This window comes from Asparagus officinalis, chromosome 8, assembly GCF_001876935.1.
Source record: "Asparagus officinalis chromosome 8, Aspof.V1, whole genome shotgun sequence".
Taxonomy (NCBI): domain Eukaryota; kingdom Viridiplantae; phylum Streptophyta; class Magnoliopsida; order Asparagales; family Asparagaceae; genus Asparagus; species Asparagus officinalis.
Genome location: NC_033801.1, coordinates 78,286,396 through 78,309,857, shown reverse-complemented (window position 1 = coordinate 78,309,857; position 23,462 = coordinate 78,286,396). Strand labels below are relative to the sequence as shown.

The window sequence follows — 23,462 nt, the reverse complement described above, 5'->3', positions numbered from 1 at the left end:
ATATATATATATATATATATATATATATATATATATATATATAGGGTCATGTGAATCTGCGGTGACTCCGTAGGCTGTCATCTGAGGATGCGCGATCTGGGCCGTTTATTCAAAACCCCTCAGAGAGATCTGAGCCCTTCGTTGAAAATCCCATCCCCCCAAAATCCCTACCCCTCTCTCATCTCTCCCGCCCAGATCGCGCCATCACCTCCCGCCTCCTCCTCTCCAGCGCCCGAAATCGCCGCCGGAGCTCGCCGCCCCCGATCAGCGTCGCCGCCGGCTCAAGATCGCGCATTCGGTCGCCATCACCGACCTCCTCCCCCTCACCACCGCCCGAAAGCGCCGGCGCCCAAGCTCGGCCTGTGTCTCGACGTCCCCGATCAGCGTCGCCGCCGTCCCCTTGCCCTAGCCATCACCTCCCCTCCTCCTCTCCAGCGCCCGAGATCACCGCAGCTGAGCGTCGCCGCCGGGTCATCGCCGTCTACTCCTCCTCGCCATCGAGCTCAGCCCTGGTCATCAGCTACGCCTCTGACAGCATTCGAGCTCAGCCCTCAGGTTCATCGCCACCTCCGGAGCTCGACTAAGCCCTCGACATCAGCCTCGCCTTCACCTCCCCCCCTCTCCACCTCCCAAAATCGCCGCAGCCTGCGTTTTCCATCCCCGCTCAGTGTTGTCGCCGGCTCATCGTACTTCGTCGCTGTCGAGCTCGCCTCCACCGAGGTAAGGCATCAGGTCTAAATTAACGTGTTAGTTCTAACTGAAATGCATGTTAGCTAGCTCTAAATTAACGTGTTAGTTTTAACTGAAATGCATGTTAATGCTACCGGGATGCATGTTAGCTCTAATGGAGATGATGTTAGTTCTATTACGAGGCATGTTAGTTCGCATGTTAGCTCTAATGGAGATGATGTTAGTTCTATTACGAGGCATGTTAGTTCTAGTTGGCGTTCCTGCTAGATCTAGTGGATTTCATGATGGTTCTATCTTCCCTCATGCATATTCCTTGGATTTATCTTCTTCCTTTTAATTTCAGCCCTCAGGTTTTACTTGGTTTGCAGCACTCACTCTATGGCTACGAGCCGGATAATTTAGAGCTATTTTTGCCATGTATTGTTAAATTGGATATAAACTTTAAATTTGATTTAAACTATCGTAATGAAATTGTTTAGTAAAATTGAAAGATCAACTTGATGACGTTTTTTGAGCAATTTTGAACTTCTTATATGTGATAATTTGATAGCTTGTATAGACACTCCAACAATTCTCTCACGTGAGGCAACAATGGAAGAAGATAAAGGCCAGGACCATGATCTACTATCTACAACATGGCTTCCCCCTCAGGTGATAATATCTTATTGTTTATAGTGTACTACTAACTAATGACATATACCAAAATAGTTGTCTTTTAGCATGAGTTTTGTTTCTCTATTTTTATAGGCATCCGAGCATGAGGAGAATGGTGATGAGCTTATGGGCGTTGAAAATGGTGAAGATAATTTAAACAGCGTTGATCCATATATCGGAATGGAGTTCTCTACTCATGAGGAAGCTTATAATTTCTACAATGCATACGCCAGACTTAAGGGATTTGGTGTTCGCAAGGGTCACACAGCTTGGTCGAGAAAGAAAGATGCAATCCTATCTAGAATATTTGTATGTGACAAAGAAGGCTTTAAATCTTTAAAAGATAAAAGAGAAGATGGTCGGAATGTAATTCGAAAGTTCGATACAAGATGTGGATGCAACGCAAGGATGGTTATTGGACTTGATAGAAGCACTGAAAAATGGGTGGTCCGAAAGTTAAACAGTAAGCATAATGGTCATCCATTAACCACCCCAACTCGGGTAAAGAAGCACTACTCACATCGGACACTTCATCGAGCTCAATCGACAAAAAGGTTGATAGATACTCTTGACAATCAAGGTTTACGGCCTTCTGCCATTTGTAAGGTTGTAGACGTTGCTCATGGCAATGAACAAGGCTCTCTCACTCAACAAGAATGCCAAGCACAACTTAGACTTAAACGAAGAAACAACGTCGGCCATGAGTGCGTGAACATAGTTCGTCAATTTCAAGAGAAAAAGGTATCTGATCCTCAATTTTACTTTGCACTTGATTTAGAAAATGATGGGACGATGAGAAGTGTTTTTTGGATGGATGGTAGGGCGAGGACTTCTTACTTGCAATTTGGAGATGTTGTTTGCTTTGATGTTACGTATAGAACGAACAATTTAAAATTGCTGTTTGTACCAGTTACGGGTGTTAACCATCATCGACAATCTACTCTATTTAGGTGTGCGTTATTGGCTGATGAAACGGAGGAGACGTTTATATGGTTATTTAGCCAATGGTTAAAATGTATGTCGGGTATAGCACCAGTAACAATCATCACTGATCAAGATAAAGCTACGTGTGGTGCAATTCACAAAGTTTTTCCTAAAACTCACCATCGCTTTTGTTCTTGGCACCTTTGTAGGAATGCCTTACAAAATCTTCAATCAATGCATAATGATTATGGTGAGGATGTTTCTATAAAGTATAACAAATGGTATTGGAGTAAATCGGAAGAAAAATTTGAAAAGCGTTGGGAAGAAATGAGGGACAAATATGGTGCAGATAAAAAGAGTTGGTTAGTAAATTTATACAATCATCGAGATCATTGGGCTCCAGTGTATCTTAAACACACTTTTACTGCAGGAATGACATCTACTCAGCAGAGTGAGGGATTAATGCTTTTTTTGATCATTTTGTGAATGTAAATACCGAGTTACATGATTTTGTTAAGCAGTATGATAATGCTATCAGAGCTCGCCGAGCTGCTGAACTTGAGCAAGATTTTAAGTCCACAAACTCAGTTCCTACATTGATAATTGAACATCCCATTGAAAAACAAGCTCGGGAGAATTATACGAAGAATTTGTTTACTATCTTTCAGAAAGAAATCAAGGATAGTTACTCCATGCTTCATGAAAAGTTGTCGAAGGACGGCGCAAGTGCTACTTATGCCATTTGGAATATAGATAGCGAGGCTGAAAGCAAGAAGATAGTAAAGCATCATGTTGTTTTCGATACATCCAAAGAAAAAAGAATTAAGTGCTCTTGTGCGAGATTTGAGATGGAAGGTATATTATGCAAACATAGCTTGCACATTTTAGTAAAGAAGCAAGTATTAGAAATTCCATCAAGATATATCATGCAACGATGGACAATTAAAGCAAGACATGTTGGTTGCGGAGTTGTTAGAAATTGCATTACAAATAGTGAAGACCAACTATCTATCATTAAACATTGGGCCCTTAGGAGTAGATGTAACAAGGCACTAGAAGATACATTGACTTCAAGTACACTTCATGATAAGTTTAGTGCTTTTTTAGACTCATTTTTTGAAGAAGTTGAGAATTCCAAGATTGAGAAGGAACATAACGACAATGGAAATGAGAGCAATGCCAGCAATAAGATGCCTACTTCATCCATACCCATCTCTATAGAGGAAGCAACTCAAATCACTATTCGTGATCCAGATAAGCCTGTTGCCACGAAGGGATGACCAGCACATGCTACTAGAATTAAGTCGGGAGTGGAGATAGCACAAGAAAAGAGTATAAAAAATAAAGATTTTGTGGGTTTTGTAAGGGAAAAAGACATTATATAACGAGTTGTCCTTTAGCTAAGGTATTATACTAAATCTTGATTTAATATTTTTTCAATGTCATTGCATTTGTCATGATAAAGTTGCAATTTTTTTTGTAGAACAAAAATGTTGCTGGTGGAGGTCGAGAAAGTTAACGGGATCGCCAAAACAAAGTTTACGGAGGGCCAAAACAAAGCATGTGTTTCGGTTGAATGTTCACAATTTGATTTATTCACTTTTCCCTTAAGATTTATGTATGTATGGATGATAATGTGGTTGTATGGATTAATCATGTATGGATGATAATTTGAATTAATTTTTTCCCCCAGAACAATGAGGAACAAAAGTACAAAACGGTGCCTAAGTAGGTACAAAACGTGTATAAATGGGTACAAAACTTGAATAAGTGTGTACACAATTTGCAGCAGAATAATAAGGTACAAAACATGGTTAAATGGGTACAAAACTTGATTAAATGAATACAAAACTTGATTAAGTGGGTACAAAAGTTTTTACAAGTAGGTACAAGGCTTGATTAATTGGGTACAAAACGTGTATAAATGGGTACAAAACGGTGCCTAAGTAGGTACAAAACGTGTATAAATGGGTACAAAACTTGAATAAGTGTGTACAAAATTTTGATTCAAGAATAATGAGGTACAAAACATGGTTAAGTGGGTACAAAACTTGAATAAATGGGTACAAAACTTCATTAAGTGGGTACAAAAGTTTTTACAAGTAGGTACAAGGCTTGATTAATTGGGTACAAAACGTGTATAAATGGGTACAAAACGGTGCCTAAGTAGGTACAAAACGTGTATAAATGAGTACAAAACTTGAATAAGTGTGTACAAAATTTTGATTCAAGAATAATGAGGTACAAAATATGGTTAAGTGAGTACAAAACTTGAATAAATGGGTACCAAACTTGATTAAGTGGGTACAAAACTTGATTAAGTGGGTATAAAAGTTTTTACAAGTAGGTACAAGGCTTGATTAATTGGGTACAAAACGTGTATAAATGGGTACAAAACAGTGCCTAAGTAGGTACAAAACGTGTATAAATGGGTACAAAACTTGAATAAGTGTGTACAAAACGTGCATTAATCAAATTGAATATTAATATTATTAGGATATATTTGTTAATTAATTTTAATCGGCATTAATATCTAGTAAGATTAGCAATAACCCTATTCACCCCCTCTAGGGTACTTTCAACTATGAGGAGTAGCACCGGAAAGAGAGCTAGATGGAGTGATATTAATAGTATGAGTAGCAGTGAGAATGGCCTCAGCCCTGAAATGACGAGGAACAGAGTAAAAAAATGAGCATGGATCGAGTAGTATCGAGGATATAATGATGTTAGCGTGCAACAATACCATTTTGCTCATAAGTATAGGGACATGACTGTTAGAAGATAGTTTCATGAGAGGACATTATAGAGCGTATGGTGATACTCTTTGGTACAGTCAGAATAGAAAACTATAATACAAAATTGATATTGAGTGAAGATCATAGCAGTGAAGGCTTGATAAGCAGTAAGTACATCAGAGCGATTCTTAAGTAGGTAAACCCATGTAAAACGAGAAATCATCGATAAAACTAACATAATATAAGTAGCCAGATAAAGAAGGCAGAGGAACTGGCCCCCAAATATCAGAATGTACTAAATCAAATAAGGAAGTGGATACAAATATACTCATTTTAAAAGGTAAAGTAGTGAATTTAGTCAATTTACAATCAGTACACGACTCAATACTAGAACTAGATGATACAAGATCAAGTACACCAGACTGAATAAGACTCTCTAGCCTTTTATTAGACACATGATCAAGTCATCTATACCACAAATTAGCAAGAAGCGAGGTAGAGGGTTTTGATGAACAAACAGAAGCAACAAGAGAATGTGGACGTATGGACTCTGGAAGGTGAAGATATTCCAAAAAATACAGCTTGTGCCTCCTAGGATCCGCCCAACCATCTTGCCCGTCTGTGGATCCTACACAAGATACAGAAGAAAATGAGACAAGCAGGCCAGTCATACATAAAGAACTAATAGAAATTAAATTCAAGCACAACTGAGGAGCTACATAGACAGGACTAAGTGTTAGACGATCAGATGGATCATTTTGTGGTGGTATAGACAACTGAGGAGCTACATAGACAGGACTAAGTGTTAGACGATCAGATGGATCATTTTGTGGTGGTATAGAGTCATACTGAGTGATAGACAATAATTGTCCAACAACTGTGTAGATAGGGGAAAGAGAAGATGAAGTGAAGACAGAGGATAAAAGTAAGGCATTACAAGTCATATGAAAGGAACAACCAGAGTCAAAAATCCTGAGATCATTCATACTAGAGACCGAAGGGTTAGCTGAAGAACCAGCAAAATGCATACCAGAGAGTTCTGCAGCGGATGTAGAGGTGATATGCTGAAAAGCATCAAGTTGATGGCGAAGACCTTCAATAGCTTGAATAGTAGAGTCTGAAGTGATAGAAGGTATAGCATTGGCCAGCAATCTTGGTGTATGAGAGGGTTGAGACTGAGAGGGTCGCCGACCATGACCGGTACCTAAGGAGCGTAACTCAAGATGAAGCTTAAAGCATGTCTCAATACGACGTCCTTCCATCTTGCAATATTTACAAGAGAGCTTAGATCGAGCCTGTAGAGAGGGAGCCTATTAAGAAGTATGATTCATAACACAAGCAGTGACAGGTACAAACAGAACAGTCTCAAGTTGTAAGGATCATGAACTTTTAATATAGTTAAAATAATTTTGGTATTTTAAAATATTCAATTATTATTTTTAAAAGAGTATTTATATTTTTCTCGATTTTCTAGAATTTTCTATGATTTAAAGTCCGAGTTTTATATTTATTTAAATAATTTAGATATTTATTTAGTGTAATAAATTTTTTTAGAATTTATCCGTTGTGTTATCAATACTATTACGTATCATTTTAAATAATATGTTATATTATTATTATTATTATTACATATTATTTTGTATAATATGTTATATTATTAATAACGTATTATTTATATAATTTGTTGTATTATTTCTACTATTATATATTATCGGTTGTATTAGCATAACTGGTACGTTTTATTATATAGATAATTCTTCCATAATTATTTAATTTTAAATGTAAGTAATTATATTTTTTATTAATTATTCTTATAATTTGATAGCTTGTATAGACACTCCACCAATTCTCTCACGTGAGGCAACAATGGAAGAAGATAAAAGCCAGGACCATGATCTACTATCTACAACATGGCTTCCCCCTCAGGTGATAATATCTTATTGTTTATAGTGTACTACTAACTAATGACATATACCAAAATAGTTGTCTTTTAGCATGAGTTTTGTTTCTCTATTTTTATAGGCATCCGAGCATGAGGAGAATGGTGATGAGCTTATGGGCGTTGAAAATGGTGAAGATAATTTAAACAGCGTTGATCCATATATCGGAATGGAGTTCTCTACTCATGAGGAAGCTTATAATTTCTACAATGCATACGCCAGACTTAAGGGATTTGGTGTTCGCAAGGGTCACACAGCTTGGTCGAGAAAGAAAGATGCAATCCTATCTAGAATATTTGTATGTGACAAAGAAGGCTTTAAATCTTTAAAAGATAAAAGAGAAGATGGTCGGAATGTAATTCGAAAGTTCGATACAAGATGTGGATGCAACGCAAGGATGGTTATTGGACTTGATAGAAGCACTGAAAAATGGGTGGTCCGAAAGTTAAACAGTAAGCATAATGGTCATCCATTAACCACCCCAACTCGGGTAAAGAAGCACTACTCACATCGGACACTTCATCGAGCTCAATCGACAAAAAGGTTGATAGATACTCTTGACAATCAAGGTTTACGGCCTTCTGCCATTTGTAAGGTTGTAGACGTTGCTCATGGCAATGAACAAGGCTCTCTCACTCAACAAGAATGCCAAGCACAACTTAGACTTAAACGAAGAAACAACGTCGGCCATGAGTGCGTGAACATAGTTCGTCAATTTCAAGAGAAAAAGGTATCTGATCCTCAATTTTACTTCGCACTTGATTTAGAAAATGATGGGACGATGAGAAGTGTTTTTTGGATGGATGGTAGGTCGAGGACTTCTTACTTGCAATTTGGAGATGTTGTTTGCTTTGATGTTACATATAGAACGAACAATTTAAAATTGCCGTTTGCACCATTTACGGGCGTTAACCATCATCGACAGTCTACTCTATTTGGGTGTGCGTTACTGGCCGATGAAACGGAGGAGACGTTTATATGGTTATTTAGCCAATGGTTAAAATGTATGTCGGGTATAGCACCAGTAACAATCATCACTGATCAAGATAAAGCTATGTGTGGTGCTATTCACAAAGTTTTTCCTAAAACTCGCCATCGCTTTTGTTCTTGGCACCTTCGTAGGAATGCCTTACAAAATCTTCAATCAATGCATAATGATTATGGTGAGGATGTTGGTGTAAAGTATAACAAATGGTATTGGAGTAAATCGGAAGAAAAATTTGAAAAGCGTTGGGAAGAAATGAGGGACAAATATGGTGCAGATAAAAGGAGTTGGTTAGTAAATTTATACAATCATCGAGATCATTGGGCTCCAGTGTATCTTAAAGACACTTTTACTGCAGGAATGACATCTACTCAGCGGAGTGAGGGAATTAATGCTTTTTTTGATCATTTTGTGAATGTAAATACCGAGTTACATGATTTTGTTAAGCAGTATGATAATGCTGTCAGAGCTCGCCGAGCCGCTGAACTTGAGCAAGATTTTAAGTCCACAAACTCAGTTCCTACATTGATAATTGAACATCCCATTGAAAAACAAGCTCGGGAGAATTATACGAAGAATCTGTTTACTATCTTTCAGAAAGAACTCAAGGATAGTTACTCCATGCTTCATGAAAAGTTGTCGAAGGACGGCGCAAGTGCTACTTATGCCGTTTGGAATATAGATAGCGAGGCTGAAAGCAAGAAGATAGTAAAGCATCATGTTGTTTTCGATACATCCAAAGAAAAAAGAATTAAGTGCTCTTGTGCGAGATTTGAGATGGAAGGTATATTATGCAAACATAGCTTGCACATTTTAGTAAAGAAGCAAGTATTAGAAATTCCATCAAGATATATCATGCAACGATGGACAATTAAAGCAAGACATGTTGGTTGCGGAGTTGTTAGAAATTGCATTACAAATAGTGAAGACCAACTATCTATCATTAAACATTGGGCCCTTAGGAGTAGATGTAACAAGGCACTAGAAGATACATTGACTTCAAGTACACTTCATGATAAGTTTAGTGCTTTTTTAGACTCATTTTTTGAAGAAGTTGAGAATTCCAAGATTGAGAAGGAACATAACGACAATGGAAATGAGAGCAATGCCAGCAATAAGATGCCTACTTCATCCATACCCATCTCTATAGAGGAAGCAACTCAAATCACTATTCGTGATCCAGATAAGCCTGTTGCCACGAAGGGACGACCAGCACATGCTACTAGAATTAAGTCGGGAGTGGAGATAGCACAAGAAAAGAGTATAAAAAAACAAAGATTTTGTGGGTTTTGTAAGGGAAAAGGACATTATATAACGAGTTGTCCTTTAGCTAAGGTATTATACTTAATCTTGATTTAATATTTTTTCAATGTCTTTGCATTTGTCATGATAAAGTTGCAATTTTTTTTTGTAGAACAAAAATGTTGCTCGTGGAGGTCGAGAAAGTTAACGGCATCGCCAAAACAAAGTTTACGGAGGGCCAAAACAAAGCATGTGTTTCGGTTGAATGTTCACAATTTGATTTATTCACTTTTCCCTTAAGATTTATGTATGTATGGATGATAATGTGGTTGTATGGATTAATCATGTATGGATGATAATTTGAATTAATTTTTTCCCCCAGAACAATGAGGAACAAAACAGTATTAAGTGGGTACAAAACGAGCAATTAGTGGGTACTAAACTTGAATAAGTGGGTACAAAAATAAAATCATGGCATTATTAGGTACAAAGCTTGATTAAGTGGGTACAAAGCTTGATTAAGTGGGTACAATATTTGAATCCAGAGCAAAGAGGTATAAAAGGGTGCCTAAGTAGGTACAAAACGTGTATAAATGGGTACAAAACTTGAATAAGTGTGTACAAAATTTTGATTCCAGAATAATGAGGTACAAAACATGGTTAAGTGGGTACAAAACTTGAATAAATGGGTACCAAACTTGATTAAGTGGGTACAAAACTTGATTAAGTGTGTACAAAAGTTTTTACAAGTAGGTACAAGGCTTGATTAATTGGGTACAAAACGTGTATAAATGGGTACAAAACTTGAATAAGTGTGTACAAAATTTTGATTCCAGAATAATGAGGTACAAAACATGGTTAAGTGGGTACAAAACTTGAATAAATGGGTACCAAACTTGATTAAGTGGGTACAAAACTTGATTAAGTGTGTACAAAAGTTTTTACAAGTAGGTACAAGGCTTGATTAAGTGGGTACAATATTTAAGCAACGTAATAGAACTAACTCTGTATGTTCTAGAACTAACAAGAGGACAGCTAGAACTAACAAGGAGTGAGCTAGGGATATCATGACATAACAGAACAAACACTTGGGCTAGAAATAACGCCAGCACGAAGTAGAACTAACAGGAGATGGGCTTGAACTAACAGGAGGGCATCTAGAACTAACTAGGAGTGAGCTAGGGATAACATGGCCATCTCGAGTACAAACACTTGTGCTAAAAATAACGTGGCACGAAGTAGAACTAACTCGAGATGTGCTTGAACTAACAGGAAGACATATAGAACTAACAATGACTGAGATAGGCCTAACATGGGCCACAGAACAAACACTTGTGCTAGAAATAACGCCAACTTGAAGTAGAACTAACTCGAGATGTTCCAGAACTAACAGTAGGACAACTAGAACGTGTATAAATGGGTACAAAACTTGAATAAGTGTGTACAAAATTTTGATTCCAGAATAATGAGGTACAAAACATGGTTAAGTGGGTACAAAACTTGAATAAATGGGTACCATACTTGATTAAGTGGGTACCAAACTTGATTAAGTGGGTATAAAAGTTTTTACAAGTAGGTACAAGGCTTGATTAAGTGGGTACAATATTTAAGCAACGTAATAGAACTAACTCTGTATGTTCTAGAACTAACAAGAGGACAGCTAGATATAACAAGGAGTGAGCTAGGGATATCATGACATAACAGAACAAACACTTGGGCTAGAAATAACGCCAGCACGAAGTAGAACTAACAGGAGATGGGCTTGAACTAACAGGAGGGCATCTAGAACTAACTAGGAGTGAGCTAGGGATAACATGGCCATCTCGAGTACAAACACTTGTGCTAAAAATAACGTGGCACGAAGTAGAACTAACTCGAGATGTGCTTGAACTAACAGGAAGACATATAGAACTAACAATGACTGAGATAGGCCTAACATGGGCCACAGAACAAACACTTGTGCTAGAAATAACGCCAACTTGAAGTAGAACTAACTCGAGATGTTCCAGAACTAACAGTAGGACAACTAGAACGTGTATAAATGGGTACAAAACTTGAATAAGTGTGTACAAAATTTTGATTCCAGAATAATGAGGTACAAAACATGGTTAAGTGGGTACAAAACTTGAATAAATGGGTACAAAACTAGATTAAGTGTGTACAAAAGTTTTTACAAGTAGGTACAAGGCTTGATTAATTGGGTACAAAACGTGTATAAATGGGTACAAAACTTGAATAAGTGTGTACAAAATTTTGATTCCAGAATAATGAGGTACAAAACATGGTTAAGTGGGTACAAAACTTGAATAAATGGGTACCAAACTTGATTAAGTGGGTACAAAACTTGATTAAGTGTGTACAAAAGTTTTTACAAGTAGGTACAAGGCTTGATTAATTGGGTACAAAACGTGTATAAATTGGTACAAAACGGTGCCTAAATAGGTACAAAACGTGTATAAATGGGTACAAAACTTGAATAAGTGTGTACAAAATTTGATTCCAGTATATTGAGGTACAAAACATGGTTAAGTGGGTACAAAACTTGAATAAATGGGTACCAAACTTGATTAAGTGGGTACAAAACTTGATTAAGTGTGTACAAAAGTTTTTACAAGTAGGTACAAGGCTTGATTAATTGGGTACAAAACGTGTATAAATGGGTACAAAACGGTGCCTAAATAGGTACAAAACGTGTATAAATGGGTACAAAACTTGAAAAAGTGTGTACAAAATTTTAATTCCAGTATAATGAGGTACAAAACATGGTTAAGTGGGTACAAAACTTGAATAAATGGGTACCAAACTTGATTAAGTGGGTACCAAACTTGATTAAGTGGGTATAAAAGTTTTTACAAGTAGGTACAAGGCTTGATTAATTGGGTACAAAACGTGTATAAATGGGTACAAAACTTGAAAAAGTGTGTACAAAATTTTGATTCCAGTATAATGAGGTACAAAACATGGTTAAGTGGGTACAAAACTTGAATAAATGGGTACCAAACTTGATTAAGTGGGTACCAAACTTGATTAAGTGGGTATAAAAGTTTTTACAAGTAGGTACAAGGCTTGATTAAGTGGGTACAATATTTAAGCAACGTAATAGAACTAACTCTGTATGTGATAGAACTAACAAGAGGACAGCTAGATATAACAAGGAGTGAGCTAGGGATATCATGACATAACAGAACAAACACTTGGGCTAGAAATAACGCCAGCACGAAGTAGAACTAACAGGAGATGGGCTTGAACTAACAGGAGGGCATCTAGAACTAACTAGGAGTGAGCTAGGGATAACATGGCCATCTCGAGTACAAACACTTGTGCTAAAAATAACGTGGCACGAAGTAGAACTAACTCGAGATGTGCTTGAACTAACAGGAAGACATATAGAACTAACAATGACTGAGATAGGCCTAACATGGGCCACAGAACAAACACTTGTGCTAGAAATAACGCCAACTTGAAGTAGAACTAACTCGAGATGTTCCAGAACTAACAGTAGGACAACTAGAACTAACTCGATAGGGGATAGAACTAACAGGTGGACAACAAGAATAGAACTAACTCGAGATGTTCTAGAACTAACAGTAGGACAACTAGAACTAACCTAGAATAGAACTAACTCGAGATGTTCTAGAACTAATAGTAGGACAACTAGAACTAACTCGATAGGGGATAGAACTAACAGGTGGACAACAAGAATAGAACTAACTCGAGATGTTCTAGAACTAACAGTAGGACAACTAGAACTAACTCGATAGGGGAACAAACAAGTGGACAGCTAGAACTAACACTTACTCTGCTAGGGATAACATGGCCCACCAGAACAAACACGAGATCGCATGTTAGCTCTAATCGATTTCATGTCAGTTCTAACCGTTGTGAATTCTATTACAGCTCTATGCGAGGTCAAATTTGTTAGGTCCAAACGATATCTTGTTAGTTCTAACCTATTTGTAGTCAATACTATTTAACATGGGCCACAGAACAAACACTTGTGCTAGAAATAACGCCAACTTGAAGTAGAACTAACTCGATATGTTCTAGAACTAACAGTAGGACAACTAGAACTAACTCGATTTGTCAAACTTTATTTATCATTCTCACCATTGGAATATAATACTCTTAAGCTTTTAATATAAAGCTGTTGAATTGGATTATTAACACTTTGAAATATATATCTTTGCTTGTCATGCTTTCATTGCTATCATGTTTGATTTCAGATACCTATTGCTTGTGATTCCTCTTGTTCTCACTTTGGGAGTTTCTGGCATATGCAAAGTGCAGTTTGTGTTGCTGGTTTAATCACAGAAGTTTTTATTACCTATATGCATGGTGGGATTTGCTGCATCATTTTCATCTCAATCTGTTCAGTTTTGTATTTGAACTCAGACTTTACACATGAGTCCCTGCATTCTTCTCAAACTTTTGCATTACATTTTCAAACAGCAGATTACAATGTTTATGACAACAAGGAAATACTAAATATTCCTAAAACAACAATACATTTCTTCAAGTAAATAACTTGTTGGTTTGCAAGCTTTAATTCTCTTTACAAGTGCTTGGTTTCCACATCTTTAACTTGGGAAACTGATTGAGGGGAGGGACATTCAAAATTTACCTTACACTGGTTGTTATCATGATGTTCTTCTGCCCACCTAATATACTGGCATTGCCTATTTGGATAGTTGGCGCAGCCCAAAAGTATTTGCCCTTGTTTACTCCTGTTTTGCAAAGCTTTAGTGGTGTCGGTATGTTACAGTAGCACGTTACCTCTACAACTAATTCATGAGAGTCTTGGCCTGTTTCCATGTCGCTGCTTTAATTGCCTCTATACTCAAGTATTTTTGCCCAGGTTTCTTGCAATTTTATGAGAGAATATGTTGAGGAGGATGGAGTTGATCCCAACTATATAAGTGTAGGGGTGGGGTAAATTATTTCCGTTGGCAAAATCTTGCTGTTAGCAAAGAACCTGGCGTGCACTGTTTTGAGTTGTGGTTTTTTGACCGTTGCACAATTTTTACCATTGCTAGTTTCAGTTGGTTTTTTGGGGAGGTAAGTTCACCGCTTGAACTTGCTAAGCTGGTTTCCTATATTTGAGGTTGTGCAATACGAACAGGTGAAATGCAAGAAATGTGACAAATGACAATACATTTCTTTATTGCAAAGAGTTGAAACGAACACAATAAATGTGAAATTTGATTTCAATCCCTTGATTTCCATGTTGAAACGAACATAATACTTCAAATCTGAGAAAACACGTTGAAATGATGGGAATTTGTTTTCATGGTGCATTGCTGGTTTCTTTTTTTTGCGGAAAACAACCGAACATGCCCTAACATGAAATCGATTTACTGCTAGTTCTAGGACAAATTCCATTTTAGGTCAAATATGTTATTTCTAATCGATTTCATGTTAGTTCTAATTGATTTCTTGTTAGTTCAGATGAATTTCATGCTAGTTCTAACACAAACAGTCGTTAGTGATTTTTTCTTATTTGTGTTATTTGTTGATGTTTCTATTGATTTAGTTCATGATTATTTATTTTGTTTATGTTATTTATTTGCAGCGCTTCCCAATGACAATATAGATTGTGGCCCGTCGTTATCAACGGCCACATGTGTTTCAGATAGGATCCCAATTGACAATCCTTCTGGAGATAATGTTTTGATGGTTGACCCCATCTACCAGGTAGAACAAACAACATCTCAGCTAAGTAACATAGGCAAAAGAACCCACATTTGCAGTAGAACTTGTGTTAGCTGGAGGTAGAACTAACAAGAGAACATATAGAACTAACACGGGAGCCGCTATAACTAACATAGGCATTGGAACCAACATTTATACTAGATCTAACACTATCTAGAGGTAGAACTAACACGAGAATAGCTAGAACTAATACAGGAGCCGCTAGAACTAACAATTACACATCTAGAACTAACAATTACACAATAGAACTAACACCATAGGGTTAGGTGGGTTTCGTTGATCCACTGTGCGAGCCGGTGGGGTTATCTGGATGAGGAGCATTGGCGGTGGGGAGAGCCCTCGGCAAATTGGATCCCCCGACCCCTTGGTTCTGGAGGAACAGCAACCATTGGTCTCTCTCAATAGTCATGTGCCTGCCGTCCCAACTAACCTCCTGTAACTCTGGGTCAGTATTAAAAGGCTGCGCATGCGGGTCCTCTAAGCTTATGTGAGTGGATCCCTCAGTCCTCTCCAAATCCCCCCTGCCGAGTACCTGCGTGACGGCGTGGCCTTCCCTTAGGATCCCGTCAACTGGGGAGATGTAACGAAAACCAATCCTCTTTGGGATATTAGATAAATCCCTAATCTTCAGAAGCACTTTCAATTCTTTGAAGTAATCATGTGTTATGTCACCACAAGAGCTCATGATGCATTCACCGATACCATCGAGCAGAGATTGCAGAAAGTTGATGCATTCACCGATACCATCGAGCAGAGATTGCAGAAAGTCAAAATCCCAGAGATGGTATGGGAGGTAGAATAGGCGGATCCATACTGGCGAGCAGAGATTGCAGAAAGTCAAAATCCCAGAGATGGTATGGGAGGTAGAATAGGCGGATCCATACTGAAAAAGGTTGGGGAACCGTTGAAAGCCTGAGATCCTCCTTCTATTAGCAGAATCTGCCCATAAAGATGCCCCCATCTACCAGGCCGAGCTCTGTGGCTTGGGTAAGAAGGGCGACGGATGGAAACTACACCATGAAGCTCTTTCCTGGCGCTTCTTTGATTTGATAGGGCCATGAGCTACGATTGAAGCAAAAAGCCAGCATCTCTCTGAGCTCCTGGATGGATGGATGGCCTGACCTAAGATTGAAGATTGCGAAAACGGAGAGATGTAGGATGGTGCTGGCGGTGTTGGCAGGGACGGTAAGCATCCTTGGAGGGGCACGAGAAGTAATACCGTGATGACAATCTCGAGAGGTATATCCTGACCCATGGCAGTGTGTACAGGTGCCATCCATAGCCATCTGTGATGGTTTATGACAGAGATTGAAGACGCTGGACTTAGGTATTCGTTTGGGGATGAGGGGTTTAGAGAGGCGCCTGTGCTGGTGGATGTTCGCGGTAAAAATTGTGTTCTTTGATTCCATTATACTCTTGAGTAATAGTTTATCGATTACAAAAGATCCGGTCTTTTTATAAGATCCGGTTACAACAAAATCAAAAAAGAAATAAAAATTACAACTTTCCTTTTATGTCGAACGAATCGCGAGATCCTGTTTTGCGGTCTCTCGCTTTTGTGGGTTCTTTGCCTACGCCGGGGTTAATCCGTGGACCACCGTGCGATCTTGATCTGGTCGGATCTACACGGTATGACGGGTGCTATTTTACGAATGAAATAACAGACGGGGGTACTATTTCACCAAGGAAATAATAGCCTTTAGTAATCGAAATCGACCAAGCAAAATCAATACTCTTCTCGGGATCAAAAACCAAGTTTTGATCCGGAGAATTACGGGAAGATCTCAGATCTGATCTCTCTCGAACTCCTACCTTATTTGGCGTGGATGATCGCCAAGAACCAGATCTTAAAAGTCCGAGTCCTCAAAGCTCCAAAGCTCCAATCTTTTTTAGTCTTGAGTCTTTAATCCAGCAGAGTTTCCCCTCCAAAAATCCAACCCTTCAAACAATGAGCTTAGGGGTCTATTTATAGGCTCCTCAAACCAGATCTGGGCTCTCGGTTTTGGCCGAGCCCTCCAGGTGTTTGGTTTTTTGTCCGTTTTCCGGTTTCGCTGTTTATTCGAACTTCATTGTTGATCTGGACTCTGATTTGGCAGTTCGGATCCTGATTTGGCAGTAAATCTGCTTCGGTGTTGTGGTCTAATGATCCTGCTTGGATATATCGTCCGATGGTTCGTTAGTTTGTCGAATCTTCGTGCCGAGCTGTGTTAAGGGACCTATAAGTAGTTTTATACGCCTACAGATACCCCCTCCAAAGTATTTCAGTCTTATTCTTTTATAGAAAAGTCTGAAATACTTTGGATATGATTGTCCCAACCTTTAATCGGTATGACGGGACTTTGGAATAGCTTCTATTCTTGATTCCTTCAATCCTCCAGGTTATTCGGTGCTTTGTCGAATGTCTGCAAGGGTTTCGGTGCTGCATTTATTGTCTGACCGTTGTCGGAATTTTGAACTTGAAGTTAATTCCTGATTTTCTGATCTTTAGCTCGTGTTTGTTGTTTCAACATAGAACTGACCATCGATTATTGGCGTTGAGTCTTCATTCGCAACGCGTTGTCCGGCGTTTGACATAGTTTATACTCGTATTTCTGCTGGAGTCTTGAGAAGCAGTTTATACTCTTATACTTTTCGGAGTGTGACGGTCCTAAATATTGGGCTGCAGGACTAACTATTAAAGCTGATTCATCTGTACATGTGGATCTTATCCCGAATTTGTTGGATGTCTAAGTCACGAGACCAACTAATGGGGCTGGTGCGTCAGTGACTTTCGCATATATAGGATTTTTGGCAAATCCTCAACCATCAACGGGTTTGATGCGTCTTTACCGACTACCGTTTGAGTCGGGCTAGTATGCGGATTGTTTAAGTCCGTTCCGCATGTGACGTTATGCTAAAAGAGTTAACCCTTTTAGTGCTACGATATTGAATACGTAGACTTCGTCTTTCTCCTGTGAAAAGACTAAACAGCAACGTGTATCAGACGTTGACTTAGGATTTTTGGCAAATCCTCAGCCCTCAACGGATTTGACATGCTTTTACCGATTACCGTTTGAATCGGGCTTACATGCGGATTGTCTAAATCCGTTCCGCATGTGACGTTGTGCTAAAGGAATGAACTACCCGACAACGTGTGTTAGACGCTGACTTATCCCTACTTAGGCTTCGGGATAAAATACCCCAGACTGGATTCTGGTGTCTTTTTCAATAGGTGAAAGACTAAACCGGCGACGCATGTTAGGCGTCGGCATATCCTTTCTTAGGATTTAGGATGACATTCCCCATGCGTGTAAGGCATGGATTTTGGTGTTATTAATAACAACCTGCCACAATATTGAATATGTAGGCGGGTGTTCTTTTTAACGGTTAAGAACTAACCGGTAGCGCGGGTTAGGCGCAGACTTATCCCTGCTTAGGTTTCAAGATAGGATACCCCAAAATCAAACTCTGGTGTCTTTTTCTACGGAGAATGACTAAACCGATAGCGCGTGTTAGGAGCAGACTTATCCCTGCTTAGGATTCGGGATAAACTTCCTAGGATGAATCCTAGATATTTTGGGATTTGAAAAAGGTGGTGTCTTCTCTTGGGGCAAAGACGAACCCGAAATGGGAGAGGAAAAATTTTATATTCTACTGGAAAGGAGACTCGAGGTGGGATCTCCACCCCCAGAATCCGAAAAGGTGAAACTAAGAGTGAGATCTCCACTCCGAGTATCAAAAAGATTCGGATAACCCTAACAGTCGGAAGGTTTGATTACCGAACTAAAGATGAATTTCTCGTTTATCGAGAGTGAATTGTGGTTTTGGTCCTAACTGTAGGAAGGTTTGACCAAGCAGGAGTTTAAGATGACCCTAACTGTCTGTAGGAAGGTTTGACCAAGCAGGAGTTTAAGATGACCCTAACTGTAGGAAGGTTTGATCACTCGATTTAAAAGTGGACCTCTCGTTCCTTGGAGGAATCAAGAGGGGATTTTAGTTTTGGTCCTAACTATAAGAAGGTTTGACCGAATGGGAGGTTTAAGACTATCCTAACTGTAGGAATGTTTGATCGCTCAATTTATGGGCATCTCGTTCATTGAAGGAATCGAGAGGGGATTTTGGTTGTGGCCCTAACTTTTATAAGTTTGACCTGAAAGCAAAGGGAGTGGAATACAAGTAGCAGTAGAAATACTGGTTTGTACTGGCCACTCGATGAAGGGTTTTGATGTTAAGTAATCAGGACTTAACACATCAAGCTTTGGAAATTACCATGAATTGGCGGACAGAAAATTTAGTGGACCCACCGTCAATTGACTTGATCAGTGGGGGATTTTTGTGAGGAAAGATTAATCTGTCAAAAGGATCGAATCTCGTCTCAACAAGATAACTCATGAGAATTAGTGAATTTGATAACAATAATGGAAAACATTCCAACCTTTAGAGTTTAAATGTGGATGTTTTACTTATCACTTTTATAGTGATTGGGTTATCCCTAAGAATATCACCCGTGGTATTCTTTCGGGAACTTCCCGATACATGAATAATCCACCCCCAGCTTCCCTTGTGGAACTGGGTCCGACATTGTACTCAGTTACATGACCGGGTTATCCTTAAGAATATTACATATAAAAATTCTCCAGGAACTTCCCGTGAAAGAAATGAAACAGTTTAGACTCATATACATGTTGGAGTATCAGGGAGTAGTTTAACCTCTTATACCGGTCGGAGGATTGAGAAGCAGTTTATACTCTTATACTTATCGGAGTCTAGAAAGGAGCAGTTTATACTCTTATACTTATTGGAGTTTTGAGAAGCAGTTTATACTCTTATACTTGTCGGAGTCTTGAGAAGCAGTTTATACTCTTACACTTGTTGGAGTCTCGCCATTCTCATTTGGCTTATCCCAGCGTTATGATGCCGGCTTCAACCAATGTTTGGATGCTATTCTTGAGAGCGAAGCAATCCTTGGTGGGATGAAGGACCCTCATGTGGTACGCACAGTACTTCGGATCCGCAGTATTGTCAGCTTCCTCCTAATTTGCGATAGGTAGTAGCTTGATCTTGTTGTTTTTAAGGAAGGATTCGAAGATGGCTGGAACGTCTTCGTCCTTGAATGGGCACTCTTTTTAGAGCCTCTGATCCGAAGTCTTCTGCTGTCTTCGGGGCTACTGTTGTGACGTTTGATCAACAGCCGCTGCAGGTGCCTTGCCTGTACCACGGGAGGCGAAGTTCGAGTTCGGAGGATTAGCCATCGGTTGGCTCCTCTCGGCCTTCTTCCTTTTGAGGAATCGCTCGGCTTGCTCTCCTCGGACCTTCAAATCCTTCCATGTTTTGGACGGTGCTGTCCCCATTGCTTCCAACACGTCCAATGCGAGGTTGTTGTGGCAAGTCTGGAGAATGAACTCCTCAGTGATCGGGTCCTGACAGTTCATCGCCTTGTTCTGGAACCTTTTGACGAAGGTGTCAACTAATTATCCGTCTTTCTGTTTCTCGTCAAGCAACGACCCGATGGATATCTCGGTGTCATCGTTGAAAAAGTCGTTGAGGAATTTAGTCTCCATGTCGTCCCAGCTATTCACACTTCCTGGCTTGAGGCGGCGATACCAATCGAAGGCGGCTCCACGAAGAGTGCCAACGAAGGACCGTACCATTAGAGGCTCATTACCAGAGATAACCCCTAGATGTGATTTGAAATAAATCAAATGCTGAGTGGGTGAACCCTCCACATCAAATGGCGTGAAGTTAATTAGATTGAACTTCGCCGGATACGGGATTGATTCCCATTCTCTTGGGTATGGACAAGGAATGCCCGTCTTTTTCATCTCTTGAGCGGAAATCAACGTATTAATTTTGCTCTCGAGGTTTTTAATCTTCAAACTTTCACCTGTGTTTTCGCTAGCATTCTCGTTACCACCCCCTGCATTAATGGGAGGATTATTGGCATTATGAGCTTCATTCGTATTTGTGTCCTCATCTTCCTGATTAACCTGGTTACGACGACTTGGTTCGCCTTGCTGGTTTGTCAGCACTTGGATTTGTTGGTCATGCATTTCTCTCATATTCTGCATGGCCATCTGCATTTCAAACCTGAAGCTCTCCTGTTGTTTAGCCATGGCTTCTTCGAGCATCTTGGCCACTTGTTCCGCACTTATCATAAGTGACTCGCGGGGTTGTCCCTCGCTTCCTTTTCCTGGTTTTAATCGTACCCCCAGCACGATAGTACAACTCGTCTGCTTGAAGGTCGGAGTAACCTATCGTGTGTTGGCACGACTTCTCAGGTATAACGCTATCGTCATCAGATGATAATGTTTCCTTCTGAGGGCAAACTGCCTTCTTTGGGTTTTCAAGAGTCACGCACCTCAAAACATGCCTTTGTGAGCGTGAGTTCTCAGCGGGCTCCTAGACTTCAATGCGCAAATTGGTGCACCTAGCTGCCATGATCTCTTTATCATGTTGAGGGTGGCGGCGACCCCCAGCATATTGAGCCGTTCTGGGCTTCTTTATCGGTCCCAAGCATTCTTGAACTGGAGCTTTGCATTGTCCATCGGGAAGTGGACCGAGGCGCTCCAAAACTGACTTCTTTCTTCGAGATGATTCTGCGTGATCTCCCGGAGTAGCCATGGGAATTATCGGCGATTTAGAGTGGTTCGCCAGAGGTTGAACTTTTGCTGAAGGCTGCGAAGGTTGCTCTTTAGTCTGAATCGCCGCTTCAGACTTCGGCCTCCAGACTTGGCGGGTTGGTGGTGGCTTTTTGGCCACTTCCTTCTGCAGTTTTCTACGGGCTTCCTGGACTTAAGCCCGTGCTTGCGCTGACAGTGCGCGGCGCTTGTGAATGCGCTCATCAGGTGTTGAACGATTCCGTTTGACACGGATCCATTCATTCGTTGGCGGCTTGGAGGAGCTGTCATTCATTTGTTGTTAAGGCTGTTTGTCTCTCCTGTTCTTCAGATCCGCGTTGTAGCAGATTCCGTCAGTGGACTCCAACGCCTTTGCGAGTTGCCGCGCCAGGCGTTGACGTCGCCTCTGGCGGGCTCTCTTTGAAAGAGTCACTACTCCTTTAACGGCGGAGGCATTGGCAGGAACAAATTTGACCTGGTTGGAGGTCGGTGGAGCTTCACCCGATGCGACTTTGGCGTGTAGGCAATAAAAATTGCCTTTAAATCCTTATCAAAGAAGTTCAGAACAAAACTACTATAACCTCGCCTGAAATAGCAAAAATGGGAAAAACACTGATAAAAAGGGGAAAACGTAGATATCTCCCAAACCGTAAGGAATTTGGCGAAACGAAGGAAGCAAACCGAAGCCTTCGGCTCGGTTCGGATGGCTCCATATTGTCGAGATAGGCAATTTTCATATATAATTCGTCTAATTCCGACTTACGGTTTGAAAGTTACGGCCTATTCTTCGATCCATGCTCTAGAGCTCGCCTAACGGCTTGAAGCTCCCTGCACAATCAAGACCCAAGTCTGCCTGCGCACCTGAGCTCACCTTGCAGTCCCCAGCTCTGCCTGCAGTCCCAAATCTGCCTGCAGACCCAAGTCTGCCTGCAGTCCCCAGCTCTGCCTCCACTCCTAAATCCACCTGCAGACCCAAGTCTGCCTGCAGTCCCAAATCCGCCTGTAGACCCAAGTCTGCCTGCAGTATCAAGATCGCCTGCAGACCCAAGCTGCAGACTCGCCAGCTCACTGTCAACTGCCCACTTGGAGTATGGGAACAGTTACATCAGTGGTCAAATCCCACAAATCAAGGGAGAGGGCACAGTACCCCAAGACCGTCAAGCGGCCGCTCACAGTACGAATGATTGGGCAGGTGTCGAGTCGACCTGAACATTCATAAATGCAGCTCACCTCGGTTGTCTGAGTCAAGAGCTGGATCCGCCAGCACTCGGCGAGCTGTCCAAGCCCACTCGAGTACCAGGAACTCGCTTTCCCACCTCTCTCGACCTGAAGAGAGAAGACACGGTACTCCAGGCCCGCCGAATAGCCGCTCACGGTACAAGTGGTCAGACAAACGCCAAATCAATCTGCACCCTCATAAATGCGACTCACCTCACTTGTCCAAGCGAGAGGCGAAAGCCGCCGGCGTTCAGTGGGTTAGTCAGATCCACTCGAGTATCTGACAACCGTCGTCACACATACGAGGAGGGGCTTTCCCGCTCCTACTTGACGTGATGCCAAACACGACTCCTCGAATGACCGCTCATGGTACAGATGAACAGCAGGATATCTCTGAACAATGTATGGTCACATCCCATGATCCAAGGAGCGGCCACGCCTTCTCTCCTCTATTTAAGAACCTACCTCGCCCGACTACAGGAAAGAGGTTCACACATAGTTAATTGATTAATTTAATCAGTTAACTGAACCAATGGCTCTCGACTCCCAACGAAGTCGACGACAAGCTCTCTGCATCACTTTTGCATTGCAGCGCCACTTCCTAGTTCTGAGCCCTGATCGCCGGTGAACTAGAAGATTCGAATTCTATCGACTTGAGCTTCTACTGCGTACTGAAGCTCTCTAGCAACTTCGATCGGATCGTCCAAGGGAAGCAGACTCGGCACGAGCACCGAGCGAGGCGTCCTATCGCCACCGAGGAACCCACGTT

At 40.6% G+C, this 23,462-nt stretch overlaps 2 protein-coding genes across 2 annotated transcripts; both read left to right on the top strand.

Moving 5' to 3' along the window:
• Positions 808 to 3,548, top strand: LOC109821412 (protein FAR1-RELATED SEQUENCE 5-like). The gene is made up of 6 exons (XM_020387599.1): positions 808 to 926; positions 1,034 to 1,107; positions 1,241 to 1,341; positions 1,438 to 2,630; positions 2,699 to 2,719; positions 2,807 to 3,548. The coding sequence occupies exons 1-6, from the start codon at positions 808 to 810 to the stop codon at positions 3,546 to 3,548; spliced, it is 2,250 nt and encodes a 749-aa protein (XP_020243188.1).
• LOC109821411 (protein FAR1-RELATED SEQUENCE 5-like) lies at positions 6,869 to 9,287 on the top strand. Its single transcript, XM_020387598.1, has 2 exons — positions 6,869 to 6,929; positions 7,026 to 9,287. Exons 1-2 carry the CDS (start codon positions 6,870 to 6,872, stop codon positions 9,285 to 9,287), a joined length of 2,322 nt encoding a protein of 773 aa, XP_020243187.1. The 5' UTR covers position 6,869.

Bases quoted from the DNA above. Each gene is read 5' to 3' on its own strand.
- LOC109821411 (XM_020387598.1), top strand. From the start codon at position 6,870: ATGGAAGAAGATAAAAGCCAGGACCATGATCTACTATCTACAACATGG. The intron at 6,930-7,025 runs GTGATAATATCT...CTATTTTTATAG, and splicing joins CAACATGGCTTCCCCCTCAG to GCATCCGAGCATGAGGAGAA.
- LOC109821412 (XM_020387599.1), top strand. From the start codon at position 808: ATGCATGTTAATGCTACCGGGATGCATGTTAGCTCTAATGGAGATGAT. The intron at 927-1,033 runs GCATGTTAGTTC...TTTTAATTTCAG, and splicing joins GATGTTAGTTCTATTACGAG to CCCTCAGGTTTTACTTGGTT. The intron at 1,342-1,437 runs GTGATAATATCT...CTATTTTTATAG, and splicing joins CAACATGGCTTCCCCCTCAG to GCATCCGAGCATGAGGAGAA.